General features: G+C 42.3%; 2 protein-coding genes across 12 annotated transcripts in view; one reads left to right on the forward strand and one right to left on the reverse strand.

The window, feature by feature from the left end:
* LOC149309113 (caveolae-associated protein 1-like) overlaps window positions 1-6,519 on the reverse strand; it is a 39,034-nt gene extending 32,515 nt beyond the window's left edge. Inside the window, exon 1 of the mRNA XM_089531830.1 lies at window positions 5,911-6,519. Coding sequence (XP_089387956.1) covers window positions 5,911-6,330 — 420 coding nt within the window. The 5' untranslated portion in view covers window positions 6,331-6,519. The remainder of the gene's footprint in view (window positions 1-5,910) is intronic.
* An 8,320-nt stretch (window positions 6,520-14,839) lies between these two features.
* LOC149309114 (V-type proton ATPase 116 kDa subunit a 1) overlaps window positions 14,840-22,135 on the forward strand; it is a 56,890-nt gene continuing 49,594 nt past the window's right edge. For 3 of the 11 annotated variants that reach the window (XM_089531818.1, XM_089531823.1, XM_089531821.1), the window contains exons 1-5: window positions 14,840-14,958; window positions 19,542-19,704; window positions 20,076-20,154; window positions 20,787-20,884; window positions 21,972-22,100. In XM_089531818.1, coding sequence (XP_089387944.1) covers window positions 19,588-19,704; window positions 20,076-20,154; window positions 20,787-20,884; window positions 21,972-22,100 — 423 coding nt within the window. In that variant the 5' untranslated portion in view covers window positions 14,840-14,958; window positions 19,542-19,587. The other 8 variants (XM_089531829.1, XM_089531824.1, XM_089531825.1 and 5 more) reach the window with 5 other exon arrangements.

The following is a 22,135-nucleotide window of genomic DNA, read 5'->3' on the forward strand; positions in this document are numbered from 1 at the left end:
GATAAAATTCTGCTTTTCTAGCCAGTGTGGTAGGATTGTAAGACTTTCAAGAGGTCTCCAGTAGATTGCTCTAAAGTTAAGCTGGCCAAATACAACACAGAGGTCCTATTTTGCAGGAGAAGCAGTTTCAGCAGGGGGTAGCTAACCTAACAGGCTATCTCCTTGGTTGAAATTTCCTTTTCAATTCAACTGTTAAAATTAAAGCGGCTCCAGCTGTCTTTTATATTGGACAACGCTACTTCTTGGTGTCAAGAAGGCACTTCGTTTGAGCCATACTGCTGTAGCCTGTTTCAAAAGGAATAATGTAGGCAAGGTCGGTCTGGTGAACTATGGCTTGGAGATTTGACAAATCCCAGAATCTCCCAGCCAGCATGAACACTGGTTATGCTGACTGTTGGATTTGGGGACCTTTAGGACCCCCAATTAATTAATTCTGACTGTGCTTTAAACAGCAAGCTGGAGATTACTGAAGAAACAGCAAGGAGCAGTGGATGAAAAGAGACAATCACTAGCACTTCTTTCTCTCAGTCCTCACTTCAGATGATAACAGGTTTGCCCTCCAAAAGTACTATTCTTAGCAAACGCCAAGCCCCTTTCAACCTCCTTGAGCTCATGCCTTAATTTTGATTGGGGCGTGAAGTAAGAATAAAGGTACATCCTGAGATATTCACAGGGTCACACCCAAGCAAACAGCTGTTTTAATAACTTCTGAGGAAATATGCCAGTTGTGATGTGCATTGATAATAATAATTGTTCCAGATCATGGCTGCAATCTTGTTTGGCCACAATAGCGTCCTGTCACTGCTCTGAGTGGTTGTGAGGAGAAAGAGAGAGAAGGAAAGTCAGATTTGTTGCTTTCTTCATGAAAAGACATAAATGTAAGTAATAAATGTACGGATATAAATAATAGACAGACCTAAAGGTTGAGCAGGGTGGGCAACTTCTGCAGATCCAGGGCTAATTTTCAGCCCTGGAATTCTCTGGGTGCAGCAGGAACTGCCACAAATGGGATAATTATGAAGGTAGCAGGGAGTCCATTCCTAGTTTTGAAAAATTAGTATTTTTAACATTAAGTAGTAAAGGGGAGACTGGCAAATTATTTAAAAACTGAATCACCACTCCTGCAAGCTTCCAGGAGAGGCAATTCACTTTTTTGGGGGGACCAAAATGGTCTTACATGTCCGGGAGGGGGTAGTGAGACTTCAAGCCTGCCTGAGTCCCATATTTGTCCACCTCTGACATGAACTTCACCCCTTCCAATCATCCTAGACTGGATTCCCCAAATGCTTAAATCAGCATTTAGTTTAGCTAATAACAATCTCGGCCAGATACAAAACTTTTTCAGGATCGCATTAGCCTTATATCTACAGTATGGAGAATGTTAGTATTATAGCAGCACAGCAAAATCCTCAGCCTGAACGGCAAGCTCTTTCCAGTGCGCAAGAGAGAGCAACTTTGAAACAAAACAAACTGTACCAGGCAGGCAGGACGAGAAGCATCCAGAGCAACGCACAGACTGACCTCAGTGTGCAAAAATCCCCCTTTGAAAGCAAATCTATTTTCCTCCATTGTATGGAGAGAGAAAACTTGTTGCAGCAAGGCCAGGTTCTGGAATATATACATTGCCAGGTTTTCCCAGGGCCCCTACAGTCCATTGTCATCTATCATTGTGTTAAGACTGCATGTGGTGGAACTCATTTATTTTCTGCAGACCGCCAACCTTCTATTCACCCAGGAGGGTAGCATTTAATCATTGTTTCCATATCCCTGGGCAGGATACAAAACGTGATTCATAATTCTTAACTTGTTTACACCCACCACAATAACCTTCTTAACAACAGCCTTTTATTACTGTTACCAGTTGAGTTAGTCATTACTCCCATTTTAGATATAATTTTTATTAAGTTTGGTCTAAGAGCAGTGTGGAAAAAGGGCCCGAATAGACAGGCCAAAATAAAGCTGCTTCGGGTCACTTTGGATGTATGCTGTTTAAATGACACACACACCTTAAGAGGCCAGAAGCTGCACCAAAGCTGTGCTCCAGTCCTTATGACTGAAGTGTGGCTTTTTTCACGACTTCTGGCCTCTTGGGACACATGCAGCCTTTAAACAGCATACCTCCAAAGTGACCCGAAGCAGCTTTATTTTGGCCTGTCTGTTCGGGCCCAAACTCCCTATTTCAAGACATAAACAAACTGTCAAGCCCTGGAAAATGGGAGTGCTACATAGTGCAATGATGGAGACCACTTTTTTCCACTAAGAGCTGCACCATCCCGGAGTTGCATGCCTGCGATGGGTGGGACCAGAGCCACAAGCAGAAGGCACTGCCCCACCCCATCCCTTTTCTAAGGTGTCTTTTAGAAGGACAGCTGCTAGCACAATGAGCTGAAAGGTACTGTGCAGCTATACGAGCTTGCCTTTAACTAATACTGTATTTGTGATAAGGAAATCAGTTGGAAAAAGCAACAGGGACTTGTAAGAGTACAACTTGGAAAAGATAACAAGCTAGTTGTGGCATTTTGGGAGCTGTAATTCAAAAAGTAACTTTGTCAAGCTCTGTATAGGAGGATTTCAAATAGGAAGCAAACAACTTCAAAATCATCTGTAAAATTCTGTTTGAAACAGGGAAATGGACCAGTCAAAGCCTCGCCCAGGATTCCTCTCTCTTTCTTTCACTCTTGCTAGGGAAGGAACAGGGTGCTCTTCCTGGAACTGATCACTTGCTGAGCTTTTCTGAAATAAGACCAAGAGCTGAAGGTTACCCACTCCTGTGACTGGATAATTATGGAGTAATGCCTCTTATACACAGATAGTATAATGAAATGGCTAGAGCAGGGGTGGGGAACCTGCTCCCTGAAGCCAAACCTGGTTCTCCAGATGACTATACACCATTTGTTGATTTCTCAGCTTTTGTACATACAGCCCACCCTGCCCAACCATGGGATTGCCATCTGCAGATTTAAGCATGTATGGACAGCAAGCCCCCTTGCCATTATTGGTGACGCATGCATGTGGTCGCACCAGTGCGGCCGCATGCACACGCTCAGCATTGAAAACCATGGGACTTGAGGTCCCACAATTTGTGTGTGTGTGTGTGTGTGTCCAGAACAGAATCCCTGCGAATACTAAGGACCAACTGTATCCCCCTTTCAAATAGGTTAAGATGTCTTTCCTAAGGCTGGCAATAACAACTTTCCCCTAAAACATGCTTATATTTTTTTGCCCCTCCCTTTTGCTTTTGGTCCCAGCATTCTTTAAATGTGGCTCCAAGAATTTATCTGAAAATTAAATTGGTTCCTTAGGCTGAAAAAGGCTGCCTATCCTTGGGCTATGGCTGGGTATTTAAAAGATGGAAATCCAAAAACTCACTGGGGGAGGGGAGATGAAATTTATAATTTCTCTTTCTTTTTAAACTCTCAGTCATCAGGTCAACCTGCTACTGTGAGCAAAATGGGATATAAAATGTAAGAAATAAATAAAACTATATAAATATATATATATATATATAAAAAGTAAACACTACAGTGACACTGAAGGAGTTTGGTAGGAAAAGGTGACACTGATTTCCATTTGGATAGTATATACTCCTCTGAAGGCTCTCACTTGACCATGGCTCCCCTTCACTGGAAAATAGGAAGGATCCAGTTTAAGGCATGTTTAGAGTATATCCACCAAAATTAATGGTTGTGACTATGTGCCAATGATTCCAGTGGTGCCACCCTAAACATGACCAGATATGGCACCAATCCAATGTCATCTTCTTTCCACAGAAGAGGGAAAGGATGAAATGGGAAAATGGTAATAACAGCAACATCAGTAAATGAAGCTTACTTCTGTTAACTACAGTGACTCCTGAATGATTGAATAATAATGTCTATGGATAAGGATGTTTGCATTCTTTTTCTCAGATGTGATACAGACATGTCACCTTACAGGAATGATGGTATCTCAGATGGCTAAATAAAAAATGAGGATAGGAAAAAATTATCTATATGGTATGAGGAATTTACCTGCAAGCAAATACACACACACACACACACACACAAATTAGGATGGTACTGATACTTCCAGGCTGATTCTATGTATTTTTACTCAGAAGTAAGTACAACTAAATGCACTGTAGCTTACTTTCAGGGAGTATACAAAGGATTGTCATCCTAGTTTTTATATGCCATTATGGGTAAGCAAGTCACACTAAACTAAGTGAAACTTTCTTCTGATCACACATGCATTGGAGTGCACTTCAAGCTTCTCAGGTATAGGGATGCAACCCTCTAAAGGCTTAAGAGGAACCATGTAATGCAGATTAAAACTAAAAGTTCCAGGTTTTAGAGGATGGGACAAAGGTTAGTTGTTTTAATTCCTTCCAGCTAACTCAAGGTCAAGGTCATAGTTCATCTTCTTAACCATTATATTTCATTAGCTCAAGCATCCCTAGGTTCATTCGTAAGTCCAGTTCCCACAGGATGCGTTATTCACTCCAATGTTGGTTATCTCTCAATCCCCTTGTTGCTGTGTGCCTTCAAGTTGTTTCCAATTTATGGCAACCCTAAAGCGAACCTATCGTGGGGTTTTTCTTGGCAAGTTTCTTCACAGGGGGTTTGCCAATCTCTTCCTCTGAGGCTGAGAGAGTGTGACCTGCCCAAGGTCACCCAATGGGTTTTATGGCTGAGCCAGGATTCATACCCTGGTATTCCAGAGTCCTAATCCAACATGGGCCTTAAAAACTCCTGCCTCCAACATGATCTAAAGGGCTTCCGATTAAGTATATTTATAAACCTGTTTTTGTGGCATTTACAACTCAGACATACAAGAGTATTCCCGCCTTTCAGGCATGATACTGTTGAGAATGCTCAAGCTGTGAATCACAGGGCTATATCAGTCACCAACCTGCCAGATTCTTCAAATAGGCATAACTAGATCCCCTTTCATGTTGCTGTAGTAAGAAACGTAGCTACATTTTTACCAGTTTTCCTCCCCACGCATTTTGGAGTCATCATGGTAACTTTTAACATTTTAACATTTGCCCCTGCAGTGCAGGTTAACATATCTCATGATGCTCATTTCTTCTCCACCAAAAAGCTAAAAAGCCTGGGTCAACACAGAAACGGAAACATGGCTTAGGGCTGCTTATTTTGGTTTCTTTGATATTTGGAGATCTAAAGGCTGGCCAGGAAATGTGATAGACTCAGAGGGCTGCAAAGCAGAACAAAGCCACCTCTCACCATAATTGTAAAAATCTTCAGCATTTAAAGGGTCAGGGACGAAAGAATTTGTAATGCACACCATAGCAGATTTAGTTTTGCAGGAAAAACAGCAAACACGATCCCAACAGGGAAACAGCCTTGATTTGTCACCGTGAACAAAAGTGTGTTATCAGTGTTAATTCTCCAGGAGACCATAGTTAAATAGGAAGGATTAATTTTACAAATAATTGTGTCAATATGTGTGTCTGAAAAACCAAAAAGGGAATTTCAACTCTTGGTAGCTTGGTAGCCTGCTGCCATATGAAACAACTGATTAAATCTCTATTACATCACAGTCTTTAGCAAATTCCAGAACTTGTAAAAATCATTTTTAAAAAGTGCAACTCCCAGAATTCCCCAGCCAGCAACCTTACTTTTCCAAGCTCTGGCAAAATCCTGCCAGATTTTTACTAATGTGGGCCACTTATGGCCAACTTTGGCATCTCTGCAAAAACAATGTGCAGTAGTGTATAATATTCAGCTTTCCCCTCCTCTATTCAGGACCCCAATTGTGACATACATCTTAAAATATCATCTATATAATGTGTTGCAAAACAGGAGTCTTGAATGTCCCATAAAAGAGACAAGAAGCGCCATCATGCTAGAGAACCTTTTAAGTGCCATCCAAATAGAAAGGAGCAAAAGAAATCAAAGGGTGCTTTACCTGGTAGATCATAACTTTGAAATTCCTGCGTTTCAGCAGCTCTGCTTCATTGGACTCCAGCTTCTTGATTTGCCCAGCTTGTTTCTCCAGGTTCTGCCGGACAGTTTTCACATTGACGCTGACCTTACGGACCTTCTCCAACATCTTGTTCACCGTGTTACTGGTAGTAGTGTGGGCCTTGGTGAGCTTGGCTAGTTCCCCTTGGATGCTAGCTACCACACCATCCATCTCGTGTTGCCTCTCCTCCAACTGACTTTGGGTCAGCTGAATCTGATCCACAGCCCCAATAATCTTGTCCAGAAGGGTGAGCACCATAACGCCATTGATCTGATCAGGCTTGATAGGTTCATCACTGGCGGGTTCCTCTGAAGCCTCAGAGGCTGCTGGCTGCTCAATGATCTGGAGGGTGGTGTCTGCCATGGTTGCTCAGGAGTCCTGACTAGCAGAGCTTGGAGAAGCCTGACAACTGCAGGGACAAGATGGAGAGAGAGAGGGAGGGAGGGAAGGAGAGGATGAATTTGAGATCCCTCAGAACTGGGAGATGAGCCAGAAGCCAAGAGCACAGCAGCGTGTGGATGTGTGCTTCAATTGAAATAGCACAGCCTTTGCAAAGCTGTCCAGGGAAACTGTCCTGCAAAATTTTCCAAGCTTGTAGGCCATTGGCTGACTCCACCTCAACTGGAGGAAAGGAGGCTCCTGCCAAATGCCTGGTGGACCCACCCCTTTTTTTCTCTTTCTGAAATGATTAAAATAGTTGGAGAGGAGGCAATGGCTTTAGCATGTAAGTACAGGCAGGGATCGTTCCCTGGCAAAGGAATGTAAAACTCCCAACTCCAACAGACCCTGCTTTGACCAGACAGTAGGAAGGCTGGGATTCCTAGCAAGATTTCTGGGGCATCCAGTGTGGAGGATGGTGGGGGAAGAACAAACAAAGAGCTCTGTTCAAAAAGCTGCTGATGAGAAAATCCCTGTACAGTTTTGCGCACAACTGCAAAATGTTCAAGGGGGGTTCGGCTACAAGCAGCTGCATGGGGGAGCACCACTGGATGCGAGAAATCAGAAACATTCCCTCTCTGCCAGGGCTGTGCAAGGTTTAGTGTTTCCTTTTAAAGGCACAAAGCAACAGTTTGGGACACATGTGGCTCAGATCACTCATCACTCCACACAACTGGCTTTGCTGCTGAGCTAATTTCTCCCATAGAAGTGAGCCTTTAACAGTGGGCAGGCATAGTTGGCAGCCACACTTCAGAGGAACTCTTTCTGAATTAAAAAGGACATGGTAACCCATAGTCTAGTTATCTGCTGCTGCCACTACCAATTAACCACTGCTACAGGTATCAACAAAAATGTAACTATTTGGACTTCATCTAAATTAATAGGTGGGGAAAATGTGAGTTGTAACTTTAAAATGTTGCTTTACCCTTTTTAGAGATGAAACACCCACAGTTTAAAATCCAATATTGGGTGGGATCATCACAACAGGCTAACTGTTTATTTGCCCAGTCAATGAAAGCAGCAGGGCTTACATTTATATATGTTTAAAATATTGTTGTGTGCCTTCAAAATGTTTCTTTCTTATGGCAGTCATAAGGCAAATGTATCATGGGGTACTCTAGGCACAATTTGTTCAAACGGGTTTGTTCTTGCCTTCCTTTGAGGATGAGAGAATGTGATTTGCCCAAAGTCACCCAGTAGGTTTTAATGGCTAAGCAAGGATTTGAACCTTGGTCTCTCAATGTCCTAGTCCAAGATTTAAACCACTACATCATGCTGGCTCTCATGTTTAAAATATATAGCTTGTTTTTTTACAAACATCATCAAAGCAGTGTAGAACAAAGTAACTTGAATATAATGGCAAAGCGCTCCTTGCAATTTAAGAGACAGCAGCAAAACCAAAGAATTCTTGGTAGCCTGTCCAAAGATCTTTCCTGATTCTGCTTTTTTTGTTTTGTTCTGCTTCCTATGGTGCACCCAAAGGGAAGAAAGTCCGACCTAGGGTATCTTCCTAACAATCAGGAAAGAAGGTAGAATGAATCAGACAGGGTAGAACAAATTCATAGACAAGCATCCAATCTCTCCCAGTTATGAAGCCACAACCGCTTACAAAACAGCTGTTGACCATTTTGCAAGGAAGTCTGATAACTTGCAAAAGGGCAGCTGACCATTTTGCAAGACTGTCTGATAACGTTGTTTTCTTTGTCCCGTGAAGCCATCTCAGACATGCTGAATTTTGGCCACTCTTATGACAATAAGATCTGACAGCTTGTGGATGGTGTATTGGGCTTGGATGTGGAAATCCTGATGTTCAAATCCCTGATGAACTATGTACTGCATTCCCATTTGCTTTGGACACAATGTGTGCAAGCCATAATGGGTCAGCACAAGAAAACAGTATGGCTATCATCTATCTGTGTTCCTTTTAAACCTCTGTGAGCAGGGACAATGAACTGGAAAAAGCTGCTTTCAGCTTTAGTCTGAGAATGGGCCACCTGCTGTACTGGCCTGGCCATGGCATATGACACCCAGGCAACGACAATGGGGAACATAAGCAAACAGTTTCTTCCCACAACAGAAGCAAAGTTAGCCTGAAATTTGATGTGTGAAGTTAAGCAGTAAATGTAAACTTCTTCAAATTAACATGCACAGATCAATTTAATTTAATTTAATTAAGGAGCCCTGGTGGCGCAGTGGTTAAATGCCTGTACTGCAGCCACTCACTCAAAACCATAAAGTTGCGAGTTCAAGACCAGAAAAAGGGCTCAAGCTTGACTCAAGCTTACATCCTTCCGAGGATGTTTCTAGCCTAGAAACATTTTAAACACATTAGCAGGTTATTGCTGTTATGTGCCTTCCATGATGTTTCTGACTTATGGTGATGAACCTATCATGGGGTGTTCTTGGCAAGATTGGTTTACAGGAGATTTGCCATTAATCTTCCCCTGAGGCTGAGATGTGACTTGCCAAGGGCTATCCAGTGGGTTTCAGGGTCAAGATAGGAACCGAACCCTGGTATCCACAGTCACAGTCCAACACTCAAGCCACTACACCACACTGGCTCTCACAAACCCATAATATAAGTTATACACACAACATAGATAAAGCATATTAAACAAATTAATGGACTATAAGCTAAGATTTTTCTTTGGAGTTGTTGCAAGCTTGATTTCTGAGAAGATATCCTGGTGGGGTAAAATCATAAACACTGTCCTTCTCCTGATGGCTGCCACATGAACATCAGCATTGTATGGCACTACCAGGAGGAGCCCAGATGATAATTACTGTGGCAGGATTATAGCATAGCACAACCATCTCTCAATACAACTACTTCATCTATGGTCTATCATTTCAGCACACTAGTCCCTCTCGCACATCCCCACCAGACGCCACATGCAACTCATCTAAAAATTAAGTAGTTCTCTCCTAGGACAGTACTTCTTAAGCCATCTGATATGCATATGCATCACTAGAAGAGCTCCCCACCATGTGTATGGAAGTGGTACCATATTTGTGCCCATTGACTATAGCTGTTTTGTTCTGCTGTGGAAACACATAGCGGACTGGCACCTGTTCACGAACCACCACTTTGAAAAGCACTGACCTAGGCGCTTGCAGTATTATCTGGTCTCAGCTTCAAGGGGGTGGGCACCATTAGTGAACAACCTGCCACCCACCGAATGTCTGTCTAGAAAGTCACAGATCATCCTGGAAGCAGCAGCAAGCTTGTTCATCAGTTTATAATAATGAACTGAATAATAGGACTCACAATTACAGCCCAGCAATACACCCACATTCTTTAGTGAATGGAGAGATCAATGATAGTTCTTCCAGAAGCACCAGAAAATTGATCTGTTAAGTCCCCTCTGCTCAGGGATGATTTTCCACCCACACTCACATAGCTTTCTTCAGTCAAAAGAATTATTGTTCACTTGGACCTAGGCAAATATTTTACTGCTAACATGGCATTATTTAAGCTAGCAGCTGAAAACAGTAGGAAAAGCCCAACTGGTAAATGGTTATTCCATATTATTGCATAATACAAGTTACAACTCCTTGCTTTTATAAAATCTTTCATCTTCCTGATGAGGATTTCCTATTTTCTTAAACTGTAAAATAACAGGTACTGTATTTTAATATGGTTATTCATCTAACTGAAGCTTTGTTTTGTAATGACCTATGGTTATATACAAATAAATACTGCTTGACATGGTATCTGGAAGACAGGCAGGCATGTATAATTTTATAGTGTGCATTTTGTCAAAACAGTGTTCGTGAGCTTCTTGGTTTATTCTTATTAGAGGGTTGTGAAGTGACAAAATAACAAAGTGTGCATTCATTTACATTCACAGTGTAAAGTGTTCGCAGTGCAAGCAGTGTAATACATTACAGAATTTATTTTGTAAATGTAGTCAGCTATCTTCCTCTATAAATGTATGCATGTGTATGGACTAAGAAGGACACAAGTGTACACTAATAATACAAAACAACTGGGCTGCAACTTTTTCTAGATCCACATCCTACAAATAATGACATCCAAGAGTGTAAGATTCTGACCAGAGCGCTAAATTATGGCTGGCTGGCAAAAGACAAACCAGGTAGGCCTCTTTGATAACTGCTTGCATTTGTTCTGGCTTCGTTCTAGAGCACCCTTCCCTTTCAGTGATGCTTTCAAGTAGGGGATACTTGACTTTGTAGCTTAATTGGAAACAAAGAAGGAAGTCACTTTCTGGGAAAAGTCTGCAGGATAGGGAGTCCCTGCTGACAATTTAGTTAAATGTTTGGCCCTGATGTGCTGAAAGGCCACTACTTCAATTGACATTGAGGTAATTTAAAAAAGAAAGCCATCGCAGTTTATTGGTGCATCAGCTGCTTTCTATGTGGAGAGTCTCAGGTTTAATCCTAGGCATATTCAATTTAAAACTATGCCCAAGTTGGGAGAGCTGCTGACACTCAGACTGCACAGTATTGGGCTAGGCAGACAAAGCTATGTCAGTATAACTTAAAATGCTACCTTTAAAACATAATTTGTTCTTGTAACTTATTACGGACCTTAATGTGCAGAAAAAGGAGTGGGAGAGCAAAAGAGTCACCTAGCCAAAGATATTTTGCTGCCCAAGATAGAACAACTAATGGCAACTGCACCCACCCAAGCCAAGGTACCTAGTGCCCAAAGCCAGGAAAGATATTTTGATATCTGAGAAAGAAAATCCCATAAGCATCTTTCTCTATCCCTGGCAGTAAAAAGACAGTATTACCAAAGCAAGTAACATGAGTTAAATTCCATACAGTGTTAACAGCCCTTCCTAGATTTTCCGTTTTTCCCTGCTATGTGTTGAAAATAACTGACCATTTTGTACAGCATTATTTCCCAAGGGATTCTGCTCTTCCTGGCCAATCAAGAGAAACAAACATTTCCAGTTTTTTGTAGGTTTTTGGGCTATATGGCCGTGTTCTAGAAGAGTTTATTCCTGACATTTCTCCAGCAGCTGTGGCTGGCATCATAGCCTGAAAAACCCACAAAAAACTATGGCTGCTGGCCATGAAAGTCTTTGACTTCACATTCAACATTTCCCATGTTTGAGGATGGATTCAGTTTTACACTGAAATAATCTATTTCAAGTAGCAAAGCAAAGACTTTCGCCTGTATTACTCATATGACATCTGTATGAGAGCTGTATGAGAACAGAATATTGATGCTGTCCAGCATGCAATCTATTTTAACTGTACATTCTGTTCAAAGTGTTTACAAAACATACAAAAGGTTTAAACTCAAATGCCCAGATACAGCACTTACTGGAGAACTGGACTAAATCTGGTGTACCCTTTCTTTAGTATAAATGATGCAAACATTTATTTTTTAGTTCAAAGGTTAACATTTTAGTGAACAGAGCATACTGTACTGCTGCATAGAACTGTGTTTAGAATCTGCTAATCTATTATGCTCAATGCATAATTGAGGCAGTAATCTGGTCTAATCCAGGATTTAGAAGTACTACTTGTTTGAACCACAGAAATCCCTTAGCCTGATTGGCCAAATAACTTTCCCAAGCTCTCATATAGAGATGTAATGATAGTGAAAAGTGGAAGGAGAGGCACACATAATGTTCACTACCTTAAACTCCTAGGAGTAGGAGCCGGATAAAAGCAGAACTTGTAAGGATATATGGGAAATTAGATGTTCATGCCATCTTTTTTCAGGAAAAAAAATTCAACCTATCAAACATTTAATGCATGGAAAATCTGCACTTAATGAATTTCTGTTTGTTACACCAGTTAAAAAGAACAATGCATTTCCACCTCTATAAGGACAAGACTGTGATCTTACAAAGAGATGTGAGAAGAAAAGTTACTTTTTACAACTCACTGATTAAAACAAGAGCCCAGAAACCTAAACAATCTTTGGTTCCTTTCTGTATTACATACCCTTTGTGGACTTTCCTCATTTTTAGGGCTGCCACCTTTTCTTTTGGGGGAATTCTTGTATATTTTAAGGCCTAAAGCATTGTTTCTTATGAAACTTTGAAAACACAGGCTTTTTGTCCACTAGACCAACAAGAATATGAACAGTATGTACTTAAAATTGTTATATTAGTTTCACAGTCCACCTGGTGTTACCAACAGTTTGGGATTCTGGGAATTAGTGATTTGGATTCTGAGAAATAATGAACTATCATGCGATAATGTGGCACATTCCCAGCAGTCACCTTTTTTAACTGTGTTATTGTGATTCTATCTATGGCTGTTTCATTCACATGTTTTGTCAGTCCATTTGGAATTGATCCCAGAGCACCTATCACTACCAGAATTAGAGTTGTTTTCTTTTACCAGAGCAGCTGAATCCTAATTGGTAGGTCTTGATATTTCATAATCTTTTCCCTCTCTCATCTTCAATTCTGCTGTTTGCATGTGGTTCTATATTATTACAACTAGTTGGAGACGCAGCCTGAACAGTACAACATGGGAAGTGCAGTTTATACATTTAGCTATGCACATACTGAATGGACTTCATTTTGGGATGGAGGTGTAAAACGATTACTAGAGCAGCAGCACTTAGATAACCAGCCTTGTGTTAATTTCCCAATTAAGTACCCAATTAAAAGACATAATTTTTTTCTTGATAAAACTGGTAGGCATCTTGGAAGAGGCTTGCTTCCTCCTGTCTGCATGCAATACCACTCCCAAATCTTTCCACTTATGACTTTTGTTTGTTGTTGTGTGCCTCTGAGTTGTTTCTTGACTTATGGCGATTTTAAGTCACCCCATCACAGGATGTTCCCTGAGGAGAGTGCATAATTTGCCTGAGGTCACCCAGACTTGAACCCTTGTCTCCAAAGTCACAGTCCAATGTTCAAAGCACTAAACCAGCCCTCTGCTTATGCACCGTCCTTTGCGTATGTATCTCTCCTCTGTGTGGATCACAGTTTATCACGAACCAACACAAGTCCTTTTCTTCTTTCAATAACCTACTCATATTCAATATATGAGGAATTAACAGTTAGGCAATAGAAACTTCATACTAATTATTTTCATCAAGGAGATCTAGGTTTTACTCCCCACTGAACCACTCAACCAGTGGGGCAGGATGCATGGAGGGGTTACTCGGTAGGGGCATGAGACTAGGAATGGGAAGGGCAGCTATGAATGAACTGGACAAGATTACAAAATTTAAAGACGTAAGTCTGAACAGGAATGTGAGGATCATCCAAGCCACTGTATCCCCTATTACCATGTACAGATGTAAGAGCTGGACAGTGAAGAAGGCCAATAAGAAGGAAATAAACTCATTTGAAATGTGGTGTTGGAGTTGAAGGCTAAGGATACCTTAGATGCTCAAGAAGGCAAACAAATGGGTCCTAAGCCAGATCAAACCAGAACTCTCCCTGGAAGTGAAGATGAAATTGAGACCGTTGTATTTTGGTCACATCGTGAAAAGACACGAATCACTGGAAAAGACAATAATGCTTGGAAAGGTGGGAGGTAGTAGAAAGAGAGGAAGACCACATGCCAGATGGATAGCCTCAAAGAGGTCACTGCCTTGAGCCTGCAGGGCCTGAGCAGAGAGGTAGAGGCCAGGGAGTTTTGGAGGTGTCTCATCCATTGGGTTGCCATGAGCTGAAGGTGACTTGAGGGCGGTTAACAACCAAACAACATAAAATAACATTCTAAGTGATAAGGGAGTGCTATCACCCCTTCCAAGCAGCGTAATCTCCAATGTGGGTATGACTTTCTCCAGCATGGGAAATGGTTTGAGTGTTGGACTATGTCTCTGGAGACCAGGGTTCGACTCCCAGCTCGGCCATGGAAAGAGTCACACTCTCTCAGCCTTAGAGGATGACAATGGCAAACCTTCCCTGAAGAAACTTACCCAAAACAACCCTCATGGCCTTAGCGTCGTCACCAATCGGAAATGACTTGAAGGCTGCTTCTGCACTGCAGAAATAATCTGGGTTGACTCCACTTTTAACTACCACGGATCAATGCTAGGGAATCCTGGGAATTGTAGTTTGTTGTGGCACCACAACAAGCTGCGATTCCCAGGATTCTATAGCACTGAGCCATGGCAGTTAAAGCGGCACTGCAGCAAACTACAATTCCCATGATTCCATAACACTGAGCCATAAAAGTTAAAGCGACACTGCAGCAAACTACAGTTCCCAGAATTCCATAGCACTGAGCCATAAAATTTAAAGTGGCACCGCAACAAACTATAATTCCCAGGATTCCATAGTATTGAGCCAGGCATTTAAAATGGGAGGCCAAACAACAAACCCTAACCCACCCTCCAATTGCCAGCCGGGGGACAAAATACGGTGGCAGAGCGTAATGACGTCACCCACCGTGGCGTGACGCCATCATCACCAGGACTGTGGCAACAAAATGGCGGCGGTTCAGCCAGTCGCCAAACCTGACTGGGGCGCAGCCTCCGTTGCTAGGCAACCGCGCTAATGAGGCGGAAGAAGGAGAAGGGCTTTGCGTCGCTTGCGTGTTGACGTCATCGTTGACGGAAGCTTTGAGCTGCTGCGTCGGCGAGGCCCTGCGTCTGGAAGGAAGGTCTGTGTGGGGAAGGAGGCGAGGAGAGGGAGGCTTTGGGGCCGTTTGCGGGGAGAAAGGGCCGCCCTCTCTCTCTGGTGCGTCGTCTTACTGCGGCTGCATCCACACTGGAGCAATAACCCGGTTTGGCACCGCTTTAACTCTCTCCTGGCTCAAAGGCTGTGGGATTCTGGGAGCTGGGGTTTGTTGTGGGGCCCAGAGCGTCTAAGATCAAGGGAAGTAATAGTGCCCCTCTATTCTGCCTTGGTCAGGCCCCACCTGGAATAATGCTGTGTCCAGTTCTGGTACCACAATTCAAAAAGGATGCTGAAAACCTGGAGCCATGTGTCCAAAGGAGGGCGACCAAAATGGTGAAGGGTCTGGAAACCATGAAGCCCAATGAGGAAAGACTCAGGGATCTGGGGATGTTCAGCCTGGAGAAGAGAAGGTGAAGGGGTGATATGATAGCCCTGTTTAGATATTTAAAGGAATGTCATATTGAGGAGGGAGCAAGCTTGTTTTCTGCTGCTCCAGAGAACAAGACCCGGAATAATGGATGCAAGCTCCAGGAAAAGAGATTCCTCCTCAACATTAGGAAGAGCTTCCTGACCATGTTTGACAGTGGAACACACCTCCTTCCTTAGAGGTCTTTAAGCAGAGGCTGGATGGCCATTTGTCTGGGATGCTTTGATTGGGAGCTCCTGCATGGCAGAATGGGGTTGGACTGGGTGGCCCTTGGGGGTCTCTTCTGAATCTATGATTCTATGTTCTCTTCAAAAAACATTGTTTACATTAGTCACAATGGGTTATTATTGGCGAGGAACCAGGAAGCAGAAGGTGTTGTTTGTCTCTGTGTCGTTGTCCCCGACTCATGGTGACCCTAAGACAAAGCTGGAGGAGCCAGCGCACGGTTTGAGCATCAGACTATGGTCCAAAGCACACACTGCAGAAATGATCCAGTTTGAGACCGCTTTAACTGCCCTGGCTCAATGCTAGACTATTCTGGGAGCTGTAGTTTTGTCAGACATTTAGCCTTCTCTGTCAGAGAAAAGTCGGGTGCCATCATAAACTACAATTCCTAGGATTCCCCAGCACTGAGCCAGGGCAGTTAAAGTGGCCTCAAACTGGGTGTGTTTTGGACCTATGACTCTGGAGACTAGGGTTCAAATCCTGGCACTGCCATGTAGAAACCCTGCCAGGTGATCTTGAGCAGGTCACACTCTGTCAGCCTCAGGGGTTGGCAACAGCGATCCCCCTCGGAAGAAACTTGCCAAGAAAACCCTATGATAGGTTTCGCCTGAGGGTCGCCATAAGATCTTGAAGATACACAGCAATAACGTTGGCAAGTCTGTGATATGGTTTTCTTGGCAAGCTTCTTCAGAGTAGGGATTGCCATTGCCATCCTCTGAGGCTGAGAGAGCGTGACATGCCAAAAGCCGCACAGTGGGTTTCCATGGCTGAGCCAGGATTAAACCCTGGTCTCCACACTCTCTGTGGTCGGGGTTTAATCCCTGGGAGGCTGTATATGGCAGGAGGATGGTCTTTCTAGCATTTGTGAGCCCCAGGGGCATTTGAAGGGGAAGAGGGTGGCTTTCTTCTTCTCTTTGAATTCTTGCATCTTGTGGAAGAAGTCTCTTATTCTTCCTTTTTTTGTTTGTTTCTCTATTTTTATTTGTCTGCATTGATTGTTGCAGTTCACTTTATCTTTATTTACCAATAGTTGAACAGTAGCATTCAAGGTTCTGATTAACTTTCTCTGTTTCCTTTTTCCTTTTGTATCTCTTCTTTCTTTAACTACTGGAAGCGGTTCGTCTGTCATCCATTGTTTCTTCCACTTCTTTTTGGCCACAGTACCCTCTTTCGGTATTCCTCTTTGACTGTATCCCTCACTTCTGCCCATAGTTCTTCTCGTTCCTGGTCAGCTAGGCTTAATAGTGCAAATATATTTCTCATGTTACCTTTAACATTCACATTGGGATGTTCTTTAGGTCCTATTTTGGCATGGTGATTGAACAGATCAAGGTTGAACTCTCTCTGGAAGCCAAGATGGCTAAATTGAGGCTGTTGTACTTTGGACACATCATGAGGAAAAATGAATTGTTAGAAAAGACAAGAGTGCTGAAAAAGGTGGAGGGCAGTAGAAAGAGAGGAAAACTGCATGCCAAATGGTAGACTAGATCAGGGAGGACACTGCAGGACCTGAGCAAAGAGGTTGAGGACAGACAGTCTTGGAGATGTCTCATCTACAGGGTCACCGTGAGTCGAAATCGACTGGGGGCAGTAAACAATAGGGTGGCTTCTGCATATATACCTTATACAGGGGCATATAAGAGGGAGAGATGCAGGCCCACTTCCATTGGGCCTGGCCTGGACTAAAAAACAGAGCCCTCCCTCCAGTCCATCTGGTGCCATCCAACCTTGGAGGAAGAGATGCAGGCCCAGCTCCATCGGGCCTGGCCTGAACTAAGAAGAAGAGCCCTCCCTCCAGTCCATCTGCCATGGTCCAGGCCTCAAAGGGAGAGAAGAAACACTGGACTTGATCCCCCCCCCCCACCATTCCCTTTTCCTTTTGTGTCCTTTCTTTTTAGATTATAAGCTTGAGGGCAGGGAACCAAGAGAGCCTTTGTGGCTGAAGGAGCGGAGTATAGGCAGGAGACTTCAGGGTTAGAGTAGCAAGGGAGATGGGATGGTTAGGACAAGAGCTTATTACTGGAAGAGGCATTTTTATAGAATGCAAACTCTCACTCATTTTTCAGTGAGGCTATAGAAATCCCGTCCCCATCTGTTAGCATTGGTGTTCAGTTTACTGCAGAGTCTGGGAGAGCGGCATTGACAGCTTTATATGTGTTGGGGATAAGGGGAGAGGAAGACCTTACTCCTGATGGGGTCAAATGAAGGAAGTGTCTAACAGTGCTGTCCACCTCTCACCCCCCCCCCTCCATGTTTGGTATGATAAAAGGGAAGTACTGCAGGAAAGAGAGAGGACTCATTGATTCTGGTGAAAGCAATGACTGATTCTGGTGAAAGCAGTGACACCCAGAAAAATCTGCCATTGGTCACAATGGTGTAATCATGATGGTGCTTGAAATTTTCACCTCTGTTGTTGTTGAGATCCAGGGAATCATTTTTATATAAGGTTTCTGGCCTCTGATTTTGTTAACATGTAAGTTTGAGCGGGGCAGGGTTGTTGTTGTTTTGTGCCTTCAAGTCGTTTCTGATTTACGACAATCCTAAAATGACTCTATTGGGAAGTTTCTTCAGAGGGTATTTGCCATTGTCAACCCCTGAGGCTGAGAGTGTGCGACTTGCCCAAGGTCACACAGTGGGTTTCCATGGCCAAGCCAGGATTTGAACCCTGGTCTCCCAGTGTCCTAGTCCAGTGCTGAGACCACTTTACCAGGAGTTCCCAACCTGTGCTCCAAGGAGCCCTTAGGGCTCCGCATACACTTCCCAGGTTCTTTGCAGCCGCTCCAGCAAAATGAAAGAAAGAAAAATGGAATCACATTAAAGAATAAGAAAATATTCTTATACATATATACTACTAGACACCATTAACTTATAAGGCACAGAGTAGGCCTCTTAGTGGCTCCACCATAGAAATAAAGGCCACACGAGTCAAGAAGGTTGGGACTCCTGCACTACACCATACTGGCCCTCAAGAGGGCAGGGGAAGATTCAGCTTTGTAATTATTAGTTCCTTCCCCACCCTACTACATCTGTATCTTTTCATAATTTCCCTTTGATTTTGCTACACCTCTCATTTGCATGTTAATCTGAAAAGCTACAGAACATGGGAGCATATATTAATGGGAGTTCAATTGTTTCTGGGCATTTGCTGGACCTGCCATGTTCTGCGTGACATCTTAGATATGAAAACATCAATTAGTGGTTTAATTTCTGTTTCATTGCCATGATAGAGAGTACACCAACAGTCTTGACTTTTACTGAATAATTCCTCCCCGCACCCGACTATGGCATCTGCATTTTTTCATATTCTTTAGTGAAAATGAGCTCTGAGTGCAGCCAGCTAAATCTGCTGCAGTGCTAACACTCTTCCCGCATTATAGCTGTCAGCTGATAGGCTGGTGCTTATGTTTCTAGGACAGCAGCCTGTAGAGACACCCACATGATGGCCTACTGCATGAAGAAGCTTTAGGCCTGAAACTGAGAGGTGGATTTCAGAAATAAAAGCATTCAGTCATTGAAGATGAGCTTGGTAACATGGACTAGTTGTGCACAGCATTTAACTGGATTTTAAAATGGTTGTATGTTCACAGATGCCATAGAAGGATCTAGCTGGCATCATAAATCACTAGATAGTAATTTATGCTGCGTGCAAAGGTTACAGAATCTCTGTGTAGTTGGGAACTGATGAATGTGCAGCTGGTATTTTAGGGCATTTTTAATAGTTCTTTAAAAATGGTTATGAAAGCAATAACTTAAATTTGATTTTCATTGTGGTGGTCTTGAATCCTTAAATCATCCACAAATGCTATAGAACTGAAAGTATACATCGGTTTGTAGTATAAAACTCTTGTAGGCCCAAGTGAGAAATTTATATTGTTTTGAAGAGTCACAGTCTTATATTTTTGTGTTTTTTTAAGGCCTAAGAAGATTCTGACCCTAGCTTGAGTGATTGCTCCTTCCACCATGGGGGAGCTCTTCCGGAGTGAAGAAATGACCCTCGCACAACTTTTTCTTCAGTCTGAAGCAGCATATTGTTGCGTCAGTGAACTGGGAGAACTTGGGAAGGTCCAATTTCGAGATGTAAGTATCTGCTACTTATATCTTCTGAGTTAGTGTAGTAACTCAGTCCTCTTTGACTGTCAGTCCTTTGACTATTAGGTTCAAAAGGAACCTGACTTCCTCTGGCAGCAGCTGGAACCATTTCTGCTGTGTGTAGGTGTTAAGTGTTAATGGTGCTGCCTTTGGCTACAGGTGACTGTATTTTACCACCTATATCTTGATAAGACTTGTACTGATAAGTTTCTTTTTGATCAGTTGAAATTTTAGTCGATTTTTCATGACATCACAGCAGTTCAGCAAATGATAAGGAGGGCTTTGAGACATACAAAAGGTTCTCAGTATCTCTCTGCACACAGCTGTACATCATAGTAATTACACATTTTTATTGGCAGCTAAATCCAGATGTGAATGTGTTCCAACGTAAATTTGTTAACGAAGTCCGGAGGTGTGAAGAAATGGACAGGAAACTCCGTATGTCACTACTTCTTCTTGTTTTCTATTGTCTCTGTGTAGATTTATAGACCTAAATCAATCTATGAGTCACCTAACCTTTTCTCACCTCCCGCTATCTATGCTGAACATTACAGTCTATGTTGTTGCCCACTGCAAAACCTAGAATAGGCGCCAGCCCATAAGAAACGTAATAAACGATATGATTGCTAATTACAAGTTAGACTGTAAAACAGATTGCATGCATGACCACTGGAGGCCTAGGAAGTTGTTATTTTGCAAAAACTGACCCAGCTTTCAGAAATGCTTAGCTAAAATTTGAAGAGAGTGATTTGTGGTATTCTGATCTCCAGGTGAGTTTTATTAGGCTGCACATATACCATCGCTTCTCATTCATCCTGAAATTGCACAAAAGTTTATAAAATATTATCCATCTTTTTATGGGTGGTGTTTAACTTTTTTGTTACATACCTATTGTTTAAAACTCAGAGAGATTTTCAGAGATTTGTGTGTGGGCTGGTGCAGGAAGGCAGCAGAAGTTCAGTTGTAGGACTGGATTGGCAGGAGCTTGGGAATTCCTTTCTTTTTCTCACTTGATATTGCCCTTCTTGAGTGTCTTCATCATGATAATTCTGTTTCCTCACCTTCCTCAGGATTTGTGGAAAAGGAGATTAAAAAGGCCAATATTCCCATCACAGACACTGGTGAGAATCCGGAGGTGCCATTTCCTCGTGACATGATTGATTTGGAGGTAAAGAATGCAATCCTAAGGGGTTTTTGTAAGTCTTTGCATCTTGGAATATCTTGGTGTTTTACAAAGCTCTAGCATCTCTTGCTGTAGAGTGGGCAATTAAAAGTCAAACTGAATAAGATGAGGTGTAAGAAGAAATAATCAGGAAAACTAGCTTGTGAAGAGAGTGTCTGAGAGTATTCTATAGTCAGAGGGGATGTGAAACATCTAGATTTTGCAGGTACTTTTTGTAAAAGATGTGGCATATGGTAATAGCATGTATATATTGAAAGTATGTATGTATGTATGTACATCCTGCTGTCCTATGTCAAATCCCCAAGCTACTGACTTGGAACAGACAAAACAATGTCCATTAAACACTGTTATACTAAATTTTAATTGTGTTAAAACAGTAAAGTGTAACATTTAAACTAAATAACGGCAAAGCTGACAGTTAAATTGTCATACCACCAGAGGCTCTCTGAAATGAGAGGATATTTATACTATGTCAAAAAGCCATGAGGGACTAAGACAAGCAAACCACCTACTGGAGAAAAATTCTAGAGCCTGGAGACAATCACTGAAAAGGTTCCCTTCTGTATAGCCACTTCCAACTTCATAGGGCAAGGGAACAGAAGGCAGTGCTTTTGTTCATCTAAATCAGGTTTTCCCCTCAGGTATGTTGGACTGCAGACCGTATCATCCTAGCTAGTATGGCTAAAGTTGTGCTGGGTTGAGGAACGCTGATCTAAATGATTGGAAAAGATTATTTAACAATGTAAAAAGTCTACATTGAAGTAGTGCTTGTAGAAAAAGCCTATGAAATACTGTATGTTTTATAAATATCTGATTGATTAAGAAAAGAGAACTTTGAACTGATCAGACAATTAAATTTCAGTAACTGATTTATATAATTTGTACAAAGGATGTCTATTTATAGAAGAAAAGTTTATTTATCTTTGATCTAAATGTCAGGCTATGCAGTCTCATACTGCTTGTCCATTTGGCTTTAGTGACCCTTTGGGTTGAGGTAGTCCATACAGTAAAAGATGTGTTGCAGGATGTTGGCAGTTAATCCTTTCTTGTTTCCTTCTTTTCCCCATCTTAGGCAAACTTTGAGAAGATTGAAAATGAGCTCAAAGAAATCAACACCAACCAAGAAGCCTTGAAAAGGAACTTCCTAGAGTTGACAGAATTAAAATTCATACTGCGCAAAACTCAGCAATTTTTTGATGAGGTCAGAATATCGTATATTTTTGCCGCTTATGCAGC

The sequence above is a fragment of the Sceloporus occidentalis genome, unplaced genomic scaffold (genome assembly GCF_023333645.1).
Source record: "Sceloporus occidentalis isolate IW3139 unplaced genomic scaffold, rSceOcc1.0.p SCAF_7, whole genome shotgun sequence".
Classification (NCBI taxonomy): Eukaryota; Metazoa; Chordata; class Lepidosauria; order Squamata; family Phrynosomatidae; genus Sceloporus; species Sceloporus occidentalis.